General features: G+C 39.4%; 3 protein-coding genes across 10 annotated transcripts; 2 read left to right on the top strand and 1 right to left on the bottom strand.

Annotated features, from left to right (window-relative positions):
- The first annotated feature begins 352 nt into the window (after positions 1-352).
- On the top strand, positions 353-3,539 carry LOC146557781 (adenosine 5'-monophosphoramidase HINT3-like). Its single transcript, XM_085246814.1, has 5 exons — positions 353-556; positions 1,690-1,807; positions 2,013-2,082; positions 2,646-2,772; positions 2,956-3,539. The coding sequence occupies exons 1-5, from the start codon at positions 446-448 to the stop codon at positions 3,064-3,066; spliced, it is 537 nt and encodes a 178-aa protein (XP_085102940.1). The 5' UTR covers positions 353-445; the 3' UTR covers positions 3,067-3,539.
- A 379-nt stretch (positions 3,540-3,918) lies between these two features.
- Positions 3,919-7,694, bottom strand: LOC146557780 (cilia- and flagella-associated protein 45-like). Of its 8 annotated transcripts, none has more exons than XM_085246868.1 (12): positions 7,495-7,694; positions 7,224-7,334; positions 6,461-6,570; positions 6,040-6,184; positions 5,772-5,942; positions 5,501-5,679; positions 5,218-5,347; positions 4,973-5,119; positions 4,781-4,894; positions 4,484-4,677; positions 4,165-4,389; positions 3,919-4,063 (listed from the first exon to the last, which is right to left on the bottom strand). In XM_085246868.1, the coding sequence occupies exons 1-12, from the start codon at positions 7,495-7,497 to the stop codon at positions 3,952-3,954; spliced, it is 1,641 nt and encodes a 546-aa protein (XP_085102994.1). In that variant the 5' UTR covers positions 7,498-7,694; the 3' UTR covers positions 3,919-3,951. The 8 variants fall into 8 exon arrangements, with proteins under 8 accessions (XP_085102994.1, XP_085102998.1, XP_085102996.1 ...); XM_085246872.1 differs by having other exon boundaries at positions 6,040-6,113; XM_085246870.1 differs by having other exon boundaries at positions 6,461-6,558.
- Positions 7,106-10,721, top strand: LOC146557779 (adenosine 5'-monophosphoramidase HINT3-like). Its single transcript, XM_085246880.1, has 5 exons — positions 7,106-8,300; positions 8,463-8,580; positions 9,697-9,766; positions 9,884-10,010; positions 10,360-10,721. The coding sequence occupies exons 1-5, from the start codon at positions 8,214-8,216 to the stop codon at positions 10,405-10,407; spliced, it is 450 nt and encodes a 149-aa protein (XP_085103006.1). The 5' UTR covers positions 7,106-8,213; the 3' UTR covers positions 10,408-10,721.
- Positions 10,722-14,168: the final 3,447 nt, after the last annotated feature.

Raw genomic sequence — 14,168 nt, 5'->3', positions numbered from 1 at the left:
TTTTTCTGTTTTATCCTGTTACTTTGACACAAAGGCATCTGCTGTGATGCTTACACATCTGATAAAGTGGCAGCTTAATTTTTTTTTATACACAGCCTACAAACTCAGTGCAAACTAACTGCAGAGAAATAGTCAAATAATTTTGAATTAAATATTCTTAATTTACAAGGCTTAGAGGGTTCTTTCGACAGGACATATCCTAGATAAATGGACAAAATTATAATATTTCTGACTGACTCAAAATGGAACAAAATCAAATCGGGACCTTGTGAATCAGCTGTAGAAATCAGTGACGATAGTAGTGCCTGCCCGACTGCCTTCATTTCCACAATGTTTATTAGGAGGGCAGAGTTCTCAGAAAAGCATTGAGTAACCTCTCTGCACGTCATAGAAGATCTTCGGAAAGTGTTCAGGAAACGCAACAGAGAGACCGTCCTCGGGCAACATGGAGGACACAGCGACCAACTGGTCAAACTCAGATGTAAATAATGTTGAAACGTGTATTTTCTGTTTAATAGCGAACAAAAAAGACGAAAACACAAAGATAATAAAAGAGGTGAGATGCTTTTTTTTTTTTTTATCCCATGTAGAGCGATACAGGTGTTATAGGAGGAAACTGTACCCGGAAGTTGCGGATCCGAGGTTTTGATATACTATTAAACACACACATAGTTAGTTGGAGATTTTAGCACTTGACGGCAGATGAACTTTAAAGCGTATGGCAAATCAGCTATTTAATAGAAGAAACAGACTACAGCAGGGAAACCGCGGGGGCGGCATTTCACGACGAGAGCTGTTTTGCAACTCTGAGCCAAAACAAATAAAACTGTATGAAACAGGGCATTTAGAGCAGTCTGAGCTCTTTTGGCTGTTTGTAATGTGAGCACCCACCAGCCCAGACAGGTAAAAACCTGTCATGTGACAGAAAATAAAGAAAAGCACAACAGGTCCACTCTAAAGTGTGTAAATCTAAAAATGCACTTTGTTTAAATCCAGATGCTTTAACACCTGCAAATCACCAAAACGTTAAAGGGTCCCTGCGCAGGCACAGGTCCATGCATGACTTCTTATTTGGTTGAGGACTGGTTACATCTTAAGTAATGATAATACATTTATTATTTATATGCACCTTTCAAGACACTCGCGGACCCCTTACAATGCCGAGGCAAAGAGAGTAGCCAAGCATCAAAAGATTTTAAGGCTGGTTTTAAGTGGTGGGTTTCTCTTCATCTATGTGCAGCTAAATTAATAGTTCAAAGTCTCCGCACACCTGAATGAGTGACAGGTGGAAAAGTTCCATGACAATTTAAATCTAATTCCCACACGCTGCCTCGCTTACTGCAAATACATTTAAGCCTCAGTGTTTCAGTCAGTCTGACATTCATCGGGTATGTGTAATAATGTATCTACTCAGAAAAAGTGAGTAAAATAATAACAATAATAATAATGCTGTATATTTTAAAAGTGAGTCCCACTGCCACCTTTTCATGTACTGTGCAGAGTGGGAGTTTGTGTCCGGGGTTTCCTGGTTCTTTTATGTGCACAGCTGGAGTAGCGCTACCGCCTCCAATAGGAAGAGTGCCTCGACACGGTACTTTCTGATCCACCAGGGAAATATACTGTACTGAGTCTTGATAGTGCTGCATTCACAGCTTGAATGACTCTTTCATTTTTCTGCCCCGACTACAGACTAAAGACCTGGTGTGTTTCAGCGACATTTTCCCAGGTGCGCCTCACCACTACCTGGTTGTTCCCAGAGAGCACATACCCAGCTGCTTCTCACTGCACAAAGGACACATTGATCTAGGTCAGTTAGTCCTCTGTCAACTTACCATACTATCTCCTAACACTGTGGCTATCCTGTCGTCACTACTGCTGCAAGTTTTCCTTTAAATACTTTAAACTAGACTATTACTGCTGGTACTATAGACTTCTGATACTCTTATTTTTCCAACTATTTGAGATTATCAAAACTATATCACATAACCCATAAGAAATCATGTCTCCAATAGTTGAAAGGATGGCTAAACTGGGGAAAGATGTGCTCCACGCCCAAGGGATTACTGACATGGCGGATATAAGGTTGGTGGAGACGGTTCTTGGAAGTACCGGAAAAAATATTCATACTAGTAAAAAGGCAAAGTCTGCAAACTCAAGTTCTCTCGTGGGCATTCAGGAATCATTTACAGTGGACACCCATTTTTCATCCATCCATCCTTGCATTCATCCATGCATACATCCACCCACTCACAGGGCTAAAGCACAGAGACGGACGATCATTCACGTTCACGCTCATATGAGGTTAATCAGCGATCCAAAATTGGCCGTAGTTTTGAATACGAGTGTGAAGTAAAATCCTGCAGTTTCTGCTGGGTGCATTGTAGCTGCCCGAAGCCAAAACTCAGTAAAAATCTTACTTTTAACATTAAATTAAAAAAGCTACAGTGTATCTTAAAAAATGATATTAAAGGGAGGGTGGATGAATCTTTTGCTTTAAGTAACTGCATAAGTAATCTTCGTGCTAATGTAATCTATATAATTATAGTTTAACATGGAGTGAGGGGTCTAGTTGCTCTGTTGTTTGTAAGCGTTTCATCCCTGCTCTGGGCGGCTGAATTTCAGTGCTGATGTGTTTTTCTCCACAGGCTGGGGTTCCACCAGCCGCCCTTCATTTCAGTAGGTCACCTCCACCTCCACGTGCTCGCCCCAGCCAGCCAGATCTCAAAGTACATGTTGTATAAGTTCACTCCAGAAACCAACTATTTTGTTACTGTGAGTACTGCAGGCGACTTCTTTCCTCATTCTGTTTTTTTTTTTTCTTTGATTTTCTTTATTAGTTTTCTTACACTACAATAACTAAACCACTGCAGCGGTTTCCATGCAGTCACTGTTTTTATCAGGCTACTTCTGTTACTTCACATTTGAACTGATAAACTCATAATTTCCCCTTTGCAGGAAGAAGTTTTACGCAAGCGTCTTGAAAGTATCTCCCCACCACTCCGGTGTCATTATTTAGAGAACTGCAAGTTATTTCAGTGCATCAATTGTGCTCAGACTGGACTTTAGATCAGAGCAGGGAAACAAAACCAAAAAATCTCAGAAGAATCGCTGAGGCAGAATGAAGACTGGAGACACTTTTGAAATGCCTTTGTAATTGTTTAGAGCGATATTTACCACTTTAATATTCATTAGCAGTGACTGACCTCTGCACGGGCCAGTGCAATATAGAAAATTAACGGTCAGATTTTATCTATAGTGTTTTGTGCTCGTGCACTGTAACAGTATCGTTTTTGAATGAATGCACGTGGGAAATGAATTGTACTTTTATCATAAGAAGAGACAAGACTGATTCCACTAAGTATTTTTTAAAATAAAATTATTTATTTAAATAACATTATTCAGAGTTTTCTATTACTGACAGTCACTGTAAAGAAGAAAAATGTGTGGAGATACTGTTGCCTCTGTATTGGATGTGTGTCTGCTTGTTTGTAATGATATTAAAAAATAAACAGTTTTTTAAATAAAATAAAAAATCATTCATGGAGAACCCTTTAATAAACTAATAATTAAGGTAATTAAGTTTTAAGGCCAGTGTTGTGACTTTCTAATGTTAATTATTTTAGCACAGTGTCATAATCCTGGTAATCCTCACTGGCAGAGATATGTGTGTATAGATAAATATAGATTCATCAAGTTGCTGGATACATCACAGATCTTGGTTAATATTGACACGATAGCGTCACACAGTTGATGCAGATGTGTAGGCTGTACACCCATCTTGCGAACGTCCCCCCATCCCAAAACCTCCCAGTGAATGAACGGGACACGACTCAAATGCAGATATTACACAAAAATAAAACCTACAAACTGTATCAGTGAGCCAGAGTTGGAGGGCATAGACCAATGATCATACACCTCTGAGAGTGAAATATGACTTTAATCCAACATATTTTAATTTAGAGTAGTAATTGAAACTACTGTTTCAATTATGGAGCTATACAAAATGAGTCCCTGGGCCTTTCTCTCCACTTCACAACAGTATTTTTCACCAAGCCCTATAACCCTGCACACAGACATGCACATTAGGTTCATTCATTATATCCAGTAAACCTGATATATGACAATCATGCCTGAATATTACTACAGTAACCTGCTCATGCTTACCTGAGCTCCTTTAGTTTCTTTTCCTTTATCTCATTCAGGCGCATCTGTCGCTGCTGGGCTTCCTCCAGCAGTTTGTCAGCCTCCCCGAACCCCTCTCTATGCTCAGCTTTGGCAAGCTTCTTGCGCTCATTCACCTGCTGCCTGACGGCCTCAGCGTGGCGCAGCACTTTCTGACGTTGCCTCTCCTGCTGCTCCTTTTCTTTGGCCTCTGCTTCCTTCTGAGCCCTGTGTGGAGGAAAAATAGCAATTTCATGCAAAAACGTGCAGAAAATGCACACTGAGGTGGGAAAAACAAACAAAAGCCCCCCAACTTTCTTACTTCAGCATCCGATCAAACTCTTCCTTCTTTATGGTGGCCTGCACTGTCTGGTAGTGCTGTTTGCTGTGAACTTGCTCCAGCCGAGCAGCCCCCAGCATCGCCTCCTGCTGTGCTTTCCTCACGGCCTGCTCTCTGTTTTTCTCCCTCCATTTCTTTTGTAACTCTTCTTGATGCCGATGAGCACAGAGTTCATCCTTTTTAAAATCCGCAGAAACACCAGCACAAGTGGCCGAGAACAGTTAAAAGTCATATTAATCCACCTGTAATAAGGTTAACGCTTCAAAAACAATTTCTGACCTGCTCTGCCTTATAGTTTCGATCTTTTTCTTGCTGGGCCCTCAGCTTAGCAATCTCCATCTCCTTCTCTTTCCTTATCCGCTTTTGCTCTGCTTCACGTTCCGCGTCCCTCGCCTGCAAAAACAATAAAATATCAGCAGAGAACAAACATCTGTAGCCGATCTACAGAGTTCAGTTGCTTTTCCAGCTGACCTGTTTCTTTTTAATGTATTCCATGGCTTTAATGTCCGCCAGCTTCTCCTCCTTCATCCTCTGCTCCTTGACTCGGAGGGTCTCAGCATTGATGCGCATGATCTCCTCCTGCATACGCTGCTGCTCCATCCTATTCTTCTCTTTAGCCTGGAACAAAGCAGCCGGTCAGAGATGAAACTGACTCCCGTACACTGCACTGTGTTCACGTTAGTGAGTTTAAGTCTGCACATGGGCCGTGTGTGCACCTTGAGGTCATCCTTTTCCATCTTCTTCTGGTTCTCCTTTATTTGCTGTTTCTCTTGCTCTCTCATCTTTCTCTCATTTTCCTTTTCCTCTAGATGTTTCTGAATTTGTTCTAAAAGTTGCGCTCTTCCTCTGAAATGTAACACACACAAACAGAGTGACAGATCTCCTAATGGCCTCCTTTTTGGATCAGATAAAGTGCATAATTTAACGTCTTCCCATCCTTGGAGTTATTTTAAGAATATATAAAGCATTTGGTGAAGAAAAAAAAGGTGCTCTCTTTACTCGTTCCTGTGCTGTTTCCTCAGCTCGTCGATCTTCCTTTCAGTCTCCAGACCCTTTTGGCGCTTTGCCTCCATCACCGCATCCAGGCGCCTCTCCTCCTCTTCCATCTCTGCCTGGATCTGCTTCTTCTCCTCCAGCTGAGCATTGATTGTGGCTTGACATTGAGCATTCAGAATAAGCTGAGGGAGTGACAAAAACAGAAGCATTTATATGTGTGTGAATTGACACCGCCTTTGTTTTCTTCATCCACATACTCCCAGCCAATTCCTACCGTGTTCAGCCTTTTGATTTCCTCTTCTTGCTCCATCCTTAAAGCGTTAGACTGCTCCAGCAAGCTCTGTGAACGTTTCCGGGCCTCTTGCTCGAGCTCAGTCAGGGCCTTGTTGTTCTTACGGGACAGATCTGCTGCCTGGATCTGCTGCTTCCTTTCCTCTGCGGATTTCTGGGGAGCCATCATATAGATATCATATTGCAAAATCACAGGAACGAGCCTCTTGTGTTAATGTCCAAGAAAACATCATCAGAGCCATGAATCCTACCGTTTCCTCTTCCTCCTTTCTCTGATAAGCCTGGTGAAAAGCCTCTCTCTCCTCCTTGAGGTTAGCCTGGGATGCTAAAATGATGCGTTTATACTTAGCTGACGGGAGAAAGACTGACTTTCCCAAAGGACTGTTAAGTGGGATTCTGGCATAACGACAGGAGGAATTATGTTGTGGTGAGGATGTCCATTTTGGGTTAAAACATCATTATCATCATGACATTTGTTTTTTAAAAAATCTAATTGTCTCTCTAAATCACTTGAAACGATACCAGGTCATACATTAATGGAAAACTGTTAGGTGCACCATTGTTTTTTTTAAATTCATATTAAATGTAATCAAATTGCTTCCATTTCCATGTTTTAAAAATGTGCATTATGCTTTTTAAACCAGCGGAGAAACTCAACAGGTTTGGGACTACCTGAGATTGCGGATGAGGTCTTTAGAGATGATTTGAATGGTGTCTTTGTCTTTTTTGATCTTTGACGGAGCTTCCTCACAAGGATCGTCTTCACAAAGCTGTGATGATATCTTAGCAGTTGTTAGTTGATAAAAACCCGCAAAATAGCACCATAATTAGTGAACTCAACACACAAGTATTTTCAGTTTTCTTTTTGGGTTTTCTTTTTTCTTACTTGTGATATCCACTCACTGGCCACTTCATTGGGTTCATTTGCTCATTAATCCAAATATCTTATCAGCCAATCACTTGGCAGCAACTCAGACACTAGGTACACTGTCTCCTTAATACTGTCTGGACATCAATTAAATGCCACAGCCCACCTGAGTAGTTCTGCTGACCATCTCCAACCCCTTATTGACAACAGTGTAACCATCTTCTAATCGCTGCTTCCAACAGGATAACACACCATGTCACAAAACTCACATCATCTCAGGCTGGTTTCTTGAATATGACAGTGAGTTCACTCTACTCCAATGCCTCCACAGTCACGAAATCTCACCTTTGAGATTCTTATGGTGGATGTACAGTCAATAGATCAGCAGTAACTATGTAATGCTATTATGCCAATATGGAGCAAAAATCTGAGTAATGTTTCCAGCGCCTTGTTGAAAATTTAAGGTAATTCAGAGGGCAAAAAGCGGTGCTAATAAACTGCACCTAATAAATTGGCCGGTGAGTGTAGTTAAGATGTGACATTTCACTCTGTGAGAGTAACACTCACCGGGTCTGGGCTCCCAAAGAGGATGTCGTCATCATCCACCTGAGAGCTTGGGCTCAGTGGGCGGTAGCAGCTGCTAAAAGAGCTAGCTCTGGAACTGGACGGATGTCTCTGCTGGCATTGAAAACAACAGTGGATGAATATACAGGGACTTTTTCTAGCGTTAAATACAGACTTTATAGAATAGTATCTTTTGCATTTAAAAAACAGGATCTAGCATCTAAGGCAATATGAAAAGTGGCTTGTCAGTGCTCGCTGTAACATATAGACTTACCATGATCTGCCGTTAACAAAGTCCAGGCAACGGAAAATAAATGTTTCTAAGATTATCCAGTTTTAAGACTAATATAGCTGCAATACTCAGTGTTATTCTCCCATCTATAGACATGCGCTTAGCTTCTTTAAAAACTTTAAAAACGTAGCGACACGGATTTTAATTGGCGAGTAATCTGTTGCTATGGTGACAGAAGGGCAAACGTTAGACATCCTCTACTCCTTTAAAGTCAAGCGTATCATATTTGATACATGAATTTTTGTGAGTTTTTGAGACTTCTACATCATCAGCGTGACTTTTTTTTACCCTCAAAAAAATGATAGAAATTGCATGACACATTATTAATGACTAAAGTGCAAAAGTATGGCCTATGTAGCAAATGTGATACAAATTAAAACTCATATATGCAGATTAAAATTTGATATATTTTTATAGATTTTGTCTAAAAGTTCAACCAACTTTCCATTATCAAAAAAATAATCTCTGACTTGGGGTTCAGACTGAACCTGTTCAGCTCTCGTAAATAAAATAAATAAAATAAAATAAAATATATATTTATTATTTTATTTTTTTTCCTAAGACAAATAATTTGACGGTGCACTCTGGGCTCGACTAGCTCTGTCTTCGGGCGATTGTCCTGCCTTTGTCTCTGGGCACACCCAGGAATTATATTACAGCATTTACTGCGCTCTATATAAAAGACGCTTTAAAACTCACGAATGGGGACGCTGGAGGCTTCTGGGATTGATGACTGTAAATTCTGTGAAATAGTAAACAACAAAACTGACACAGAGATCCTGCTGAGCGTGAGTAAAGCAACAACAACATTCATTCATGTTTAAGGAGAAAAAAAAGTTAGCCACTGGAAATTCCTGTCTCTCTCTCTCTCTCTCTGTGTGTGTGTGTGTGTGTGTGTGTGTGTGTGTGTGTGTGTGTGTGTGTGTGTGTGTGTGTGTGTGTGTGTACAGGACGATGAGCTGGTTTGCTTTCGTGACATGAAGCCTGGAGCCACCCATCACTACCTGGTTATTCCCAGGATGCATATCAGCAACTGTAAAACCCTTAAGATGGACAACATACCTCTAGGTGAGGAAACATGAACTTAATCAGTCTGTTTGTTTGCTTGTTTGTTTGTTTGTTTTTCCTGGTAGCAACTTCTGCTGACAAGACTTGGTCAATGGGAAAATATGAGTCGGTAGTTATGATTGATTACACAAAAGCACCCCACCCTTTAAAGCAACATGTTTCCAAGCAACTGATTATTTATATAGCACCAAATCACAATAGTTGCTTCAAGCGGCTTCATATTGTAAGGTCATACATAGCATGTAGATGACCCCCTATGAGCAAGCACTTGGCGACAGTGGAAAGGAAAAACTCCCTTTCAACAGAAGGAACATTGCACAGGGAGGAGCAGCCATCTGGTTAATCAGTACAAACTATTTTAATAATAGTTTATAGTAAATTCAGGTTAATGAGTAAATTGTTTTGTTGAGTCACCAGTATGACCTCAGTGAGCTTAGCTTTGTAGTTTGTGTCTGTAAAGACAGATTTAAAAGCGCCACCATGACCATGAAATGATTAATTGTGTCTTCAGAAATCAGCTGCACACCCATGATACAAATTTCCTGTTCCGCTACGCGCCAAATGAGCTCTACTGGACTGAGATCTGGTGACTGTTCACAAACCATTTTTTTAGGCTTGTGCTTTCAGAGATGCTCTTCTGCATACCTCGGTTACAAAGCGTGTTGATTTGAGTTCCTTCCTATCAGCTCGAAGCAGTCTGGCCATTCTCCTCTGACCTCTGTCATCAACAAGCCATTTTCACCCAGAGAACTGCTACTCGCTGGATATTTTCACATTTTCAGACCATTCTCTGTAAACTCTAATGATGGTTTTATGGGGGAAAAAAAATCCCAGTAGCTCAGTTTTTGAAATGCCTACAACAGCCCGTTTGATAGCAGCAACCATGCCACATTCAATGTCACGTCAGTCACCTTTCTCCCTCATTCTAACGTTCTGTTTGAACCATGTCTACATACACTGAGGTGCTGCTATGTGATTGGCTGATTCGATATTTGTGTTAATGTTCAGGTGTGCTTAATAAAGTGGCTAGGGAGTATATGTACATATGTGTAAAACTGTCTTGCATAATCTTGACTTTCTGATCGCACATCGCCGATAAGTTTTATTTGTTGACAGTGGAGCGGATGGAACAAATGGGAAGAAGTATACTGGAGAAGAACAAAGTCTGCAGCCTCGATGACGTCAGGTAAAACAATCCCTGTGATGAGCTGCGACTCTTTATCACTTAGAATTTTATTATGCTTTCAAATTAAACAGGTTTTTTTTCATGTTGTAATATCTTTTTGTTAATTTTATTTTGTAGGCTGGGGTTTCATCTCCCTCCATTCTCGTCAGTTCCCCACCTCCACCTCCACGCTCTAGCTCCAGCCAGTAAGATGAACTTGAAGTCTCAGCTTCGCTACGGGCAGCAGTCTTACTGGTTTATTACAGTAAGTCAGGGCTGGATTGAGCCAAGGAAAATAATTCAATTGGGACTGTTTATTTTTAATATCACTAGACAGACATATGGCATGGTAACATTTGTTTCTCATTTGTTATCACGGTCTATGCTTTAAAGGAATTCAATAAAAATCAGATCAGAGATTATTGCAGATTATCACTGACGCCATTCTCTGATGTCAAAATGAGAAACAAGCCACATCTTCTCTCCCATGTTAGGTCTTTTATGTGTGTTGTGTACACCTTTAAGTGCTACCTTCTTTTAAAGTGAAGAGCTTTTAAAATGAGTGAATTTACTACATGTGAATACTCTTAACCCTCAGTTTTGCTCTGTTGCAGGTAGACAAAGTGCTTTCACAGCTGAAGACTCATGGCAAAGTGAAATGAACAGATGCAGGTGTAGCAACCTTGTTTGCTGCTTACAGGTTATTTAATTAGCGTCCACCGCACTGAGTGCACTTTGCATGACTTCTCCAGCCTGTTTGGCATTCTGGTGCTAATACGTTTGAATATTTTCCTCCATGCCGCATGCTGACTTGGTTGTGGAGAAGAGTTCTTTGTATTAATTTTTTTTACTTCTGTTTTCTTTTTTTTTATAAATGGTATAGAATTCATGAATATTAATAAAAAAAATCTTGAAAGGCTTCAAATAATGGAGATGATTTCTGTTTTAAAGGTTGCTCTTCCAAATCTCTCCTATTACAAACATAGGTACAACACATGCAGCCCTTCAGTATCCTATACTGTAACTGCTCAACTTTCCATTAGTGCTTTCACGATCATGTTAATTAGCAGAATATGAAGGGTTTGTTGGTTAGTTCCTCTTCAAATCTGTAAACTTGACCACTCAGTAACACATCTGTGTCTTTCACTGAAAAGAATTCAGTGAACTAACTCTTTAGTCACAGTAGAAAGCCAGTTATTGATTGGCATGCTGGGATCTTTTTTGGAAGAGCCCAGCATGCCAATATAAATGCTTTCATGAGTGTTGGATTTTAGCAATGCTAACTGCATGACTCCAGCAATGTGGTTGGACAAGCCAGAAACACTGTACCTAGGAGGCATCTAGGAGACGTTCTAGCAGGTTGCCTGATTCACCTCAAGTGACTCCTTTTGATGTGGAGAGGACATTATCCCCAGAGAGTAATCCTCATGACTATTTATCTGTTTCATTTGTGGTGCACATCACAAAGTTTTTGTCACAGATCAAAATGCAGGGTTAAATAAACCTGCATCAGGCTGTATGCCAAGTCCAAAAAACAGGAAGCACAGGGAAAGATGTGTAGATTTTATGACAAAGACTCAGGGAAAGGACAGGACTATTTATGCACATAGGATTAATAAAGGAACTGGAAACAGCTGGGGGAAAAATACACAGGTGCAAACTAGGCAGGAAGTAAAACTCAAAGCAGGAACAGACGACAACTTTCATATTAAAACAGGAAAATAGCAAATAACTAAATACGGAAACAAACAAAAAACTCAGTGAACGGATAAGCAGAAAGGAACGATAAGCATCTAACAACACAAAAAGCATTACAAGAATTATCTAAGCAACACAAGAATCCAAACTGGAAAATGAATGCAAACAGTTCCAGTTTAGCTACTATTTTGTTTATCAATACATTATATCTCTAACTCAAAAATATCATTCATTAATAGAATAAGTCAGAACGCACAGCGGGTCAGACTTTTTCTAACCGGATCAGTTCTTTCTCTGAGCCACTTGATGTCAGTAATGCAATAGGAACTCTCACAATGGCAGATTACATGGAGGGTCCACGTGCATCAACAGGCCTCATATGGTGACTCGCAGCCTGTTTTTTTTACTTATTTAAAATGATAAAGTAGGAACCATCAAAAAGTGTTAGCATGGCATCATTTGCCAAGGGCTCCATTCCTGTAAACTGGTGAGTCACTTCAGTCCATGCATTTTCAAAACTGTTCACACAGGACACTGACATGACTCCAAGGCAAATATTCAGCAGTAAGAGTCAAAACTATCTCCTGGTGAGGAGGAACAGGAGCACTTGCAGAATTCAGAGCTCTGCAACACTCCCTTGTATGTCTTTCGCATCTCCAAACTTTTATCTGCTATGAGTCATTTTTACTGTGTATTATTGTGTATCGTCATCATTGTTTCTCACATACATTTCTCATGTGTTTCTTGGTTTATATTATGATAGTGTTGGCACATCTGTCTGAATACATGTAGGGACCGTAACTTTCCATCTAAGGACTGATGTAAGAGGAGACATGATGTAAGGAGTATTGGGTTCCTGAGCTCAACTACCTTATTGTGCTGGCTATTGAATATGTTATATGATTCAACAGTGATGTAGTTTGAGAAAGATATTATGTAACACATGCTTCATAGAATTTGTTCCTCTTTGAAAATATTGATACTGTGATACACAGAGATATGCATTTACGTATGCATTTACAGCTAGGGGCATGATTTATGATGTCATGAAGACCTTGAATAGATTTCCTTGGTGTTTAGTTTCCTACATTTCTCACCAGCGACATATAAAGACAATACAAAACAATTTCATAAATAATATTTTAATGGCAATATGGAAACAGTTAGAGCCATAAGTTTTTGGACAATTAAACTTTTTTGTGTGTGTGTGATTTTTGCCACCGCTACAGTTAATTTTAAATCACTCAGGATGTGAGTGAAGTACAGACTCTGAGCTTTAATTAAAGGGGTTTTACAAAAACATTGTGTTAACTGTTTCGGAATTACAGCCTTTTTTATACATAGTCCCTCATTTTCAGAGGTTCAAAAGTAACCGGATACATTAACTTTATTTGAAATTGAACATTTTGTTAATCCTTTGCAGTTAGAGACTGCCTGAAGTCTGCCTGCATATCCACTGTGGTCATATACAGAGGCAAAATTACAAAAAAATGTATCAGTTTAAATATACTTATGGATCTAACTGTATTCAAATTACCATTAAAATGTTATATATGGAAATGTGTATATGTTTTATGTGTCTCTACTGAGAAATACAGGAAAGTAAAAAAAGAAACTCTATTTAAGGTCTTCAGGCCATCTTAAATTTACTATAACAATAAAGAAAGCGCCCAAAACTACAACATCATGTCAGAGTCAGGAAGGGACTCTCATGCATCATTCATACCAAATGACATAATTTCTCAGACCAAATGCTTTTGTTTTTATGTGAATTACCAAAAAAAAAAAAAAAAAAAAAAAACCTACAACAACACAACTTCCTGGTGTGTTAAAATCCTTTAAATATACTGGTATAGTGCTGTGAAAAAAAAATCGATCCCTTCCTCGTTTCTTTCTTTGCTTTTCTTCTCTTTTTTTCTTTTCTTTGCTTTTTTTCTGCATATTTTTTCCATGTTTTGATGCGTGCTCAATCATCCAGGTAAGAAAATCCCTCGAAAATTATTCTATTCATCTGGACATTGCGTTTTCAGTGGAAAAAACATTTTGTCGCTCATCCGAGTGACTTCTTCCGTATTTGTGGGATTTCAGTCATTATGCAAATGTACTGTTTATAAGGTTGGGTAAACCTGCAGTCACCTGAGACTGAAGAAGTCATAAGGCCAGACATTCTCCTTCAGAATTTTCTGCTAGAGAGCACAATTCATGGTTCCATCAATTACTACAAGTTGTCCAGATCCTGAAGCAGCAAAAACCTTCACACTACCACCACCACGTTTGTCTTTTGGTATGATGTTCTTTTTATGCTTTCAATCTGGTTCCCAAACATGTATAAATTGTTTTGTACCCAGTCCCAGGCTGATGATGTCAATTAAGACTTCGATTTTCATTCTTTATTTTCTTTAGATTGTGGCATGATGTGTTTTTGATATCTTTTAGCCTACTTCACTTTGTCAGGTTCACTTAAACACGTTTAGTGATTTGGCGGTAATTGGGTTAGTGAAACTGAACTCAGTGTTCCAGAGCAAATGGTTAATCACAGTTAATTCCAAAGTTAGTTTAACAAGAGGGAACTACTTTTTCACATAGAGCCATATAAGTTTAGATAGATTTTTTCCCTTAATAAATGAAATCATCATTTAAAAACTTAATTTTGTATTTACTCGGGTTATGTTTGTCTAATTTAAATTAAAAAAAACATATGTAATGATCTGAAACACATAAGTGT

This window comes from Mchenga conophoros, linkage group LG15, assembly GCF_057382185.1.
Source record: "Mchenga conophoros isolate Kocher_MC1m ecotype Shallow Benthic linkage group LG15, M_conophoros_male_GT1.1, whole genome shotgun sequence".
NCBI lineage: Eukaryota > Metazoa > Chordata > Actinopteri > Cichliformes > Cichlidae > Mchenga > Mchenga conophoros.
Note: the sequence above shows the minus strand (reverse complement) of the source record. Positions and strands in the feature narration are given on the sequence as shown.

Bases quoted from the DNA above. Each gene is read 5' to 3' on its own strand.
- LOC146557781 (XM_085246814.1), top strand. From the start codon at position 446: ATGGAGGACACAGCGACCAACTGGTCAAACTCAGATGTAAATAATGTT. The intron at 557-1,689 runs GTGAGATGCTTT...CCCCGACTACAG, and splicing joins ACACAAAGATAATAAAAGAG to ACTAAAGACCTGGTGTGTTT. The intron at 2,083-2,645 runs GTTGGTGGAGAC...TTTTCTCCACAG, and splicing joins ACTGACATGGCGGATATAAG to GCTGGGGTTCCACCAGCCGC.
- LOC146557780 (XM_085246868.1), bottom strand. The intron at 6,185-6,460 runs GTAGTCCCAAAC...TCGTTATGCCAG, and splicing joins GACCTCATCCGCAATCTCAG to AATCCCACTTAACAGTCCTT. The intron at 4,064-4,164 runs GTAAGCATGAGC...GTCTGTGTGCAG, and splicing joins AAGAAACTAAAGGAGCTCAG to GGTTATAGGGCTTGGTGAAA.
- LOC146557779 (XM_085246880.1), top strand. From the start codon at position 8,214: ATGGGGACGCTGGAGGCTTCTGGGATTGATGACTGTAAATTCTGTGAA. The intron at 9,767-9,883 runs GTAAAACAATCC...TTTATTTTGTAG, and splicing joins TGCAGCCTCGATGACGTCAG to GCTGGGGTTTCATCTCCCTC. The intron at 10,011-10,359 runs GTAAGTCAGGGC...GCTCTGTTGCAG, and splicing joins AGTCTTACTGGTTTATTACA to GTAGACAAAGTGCTTTCACA.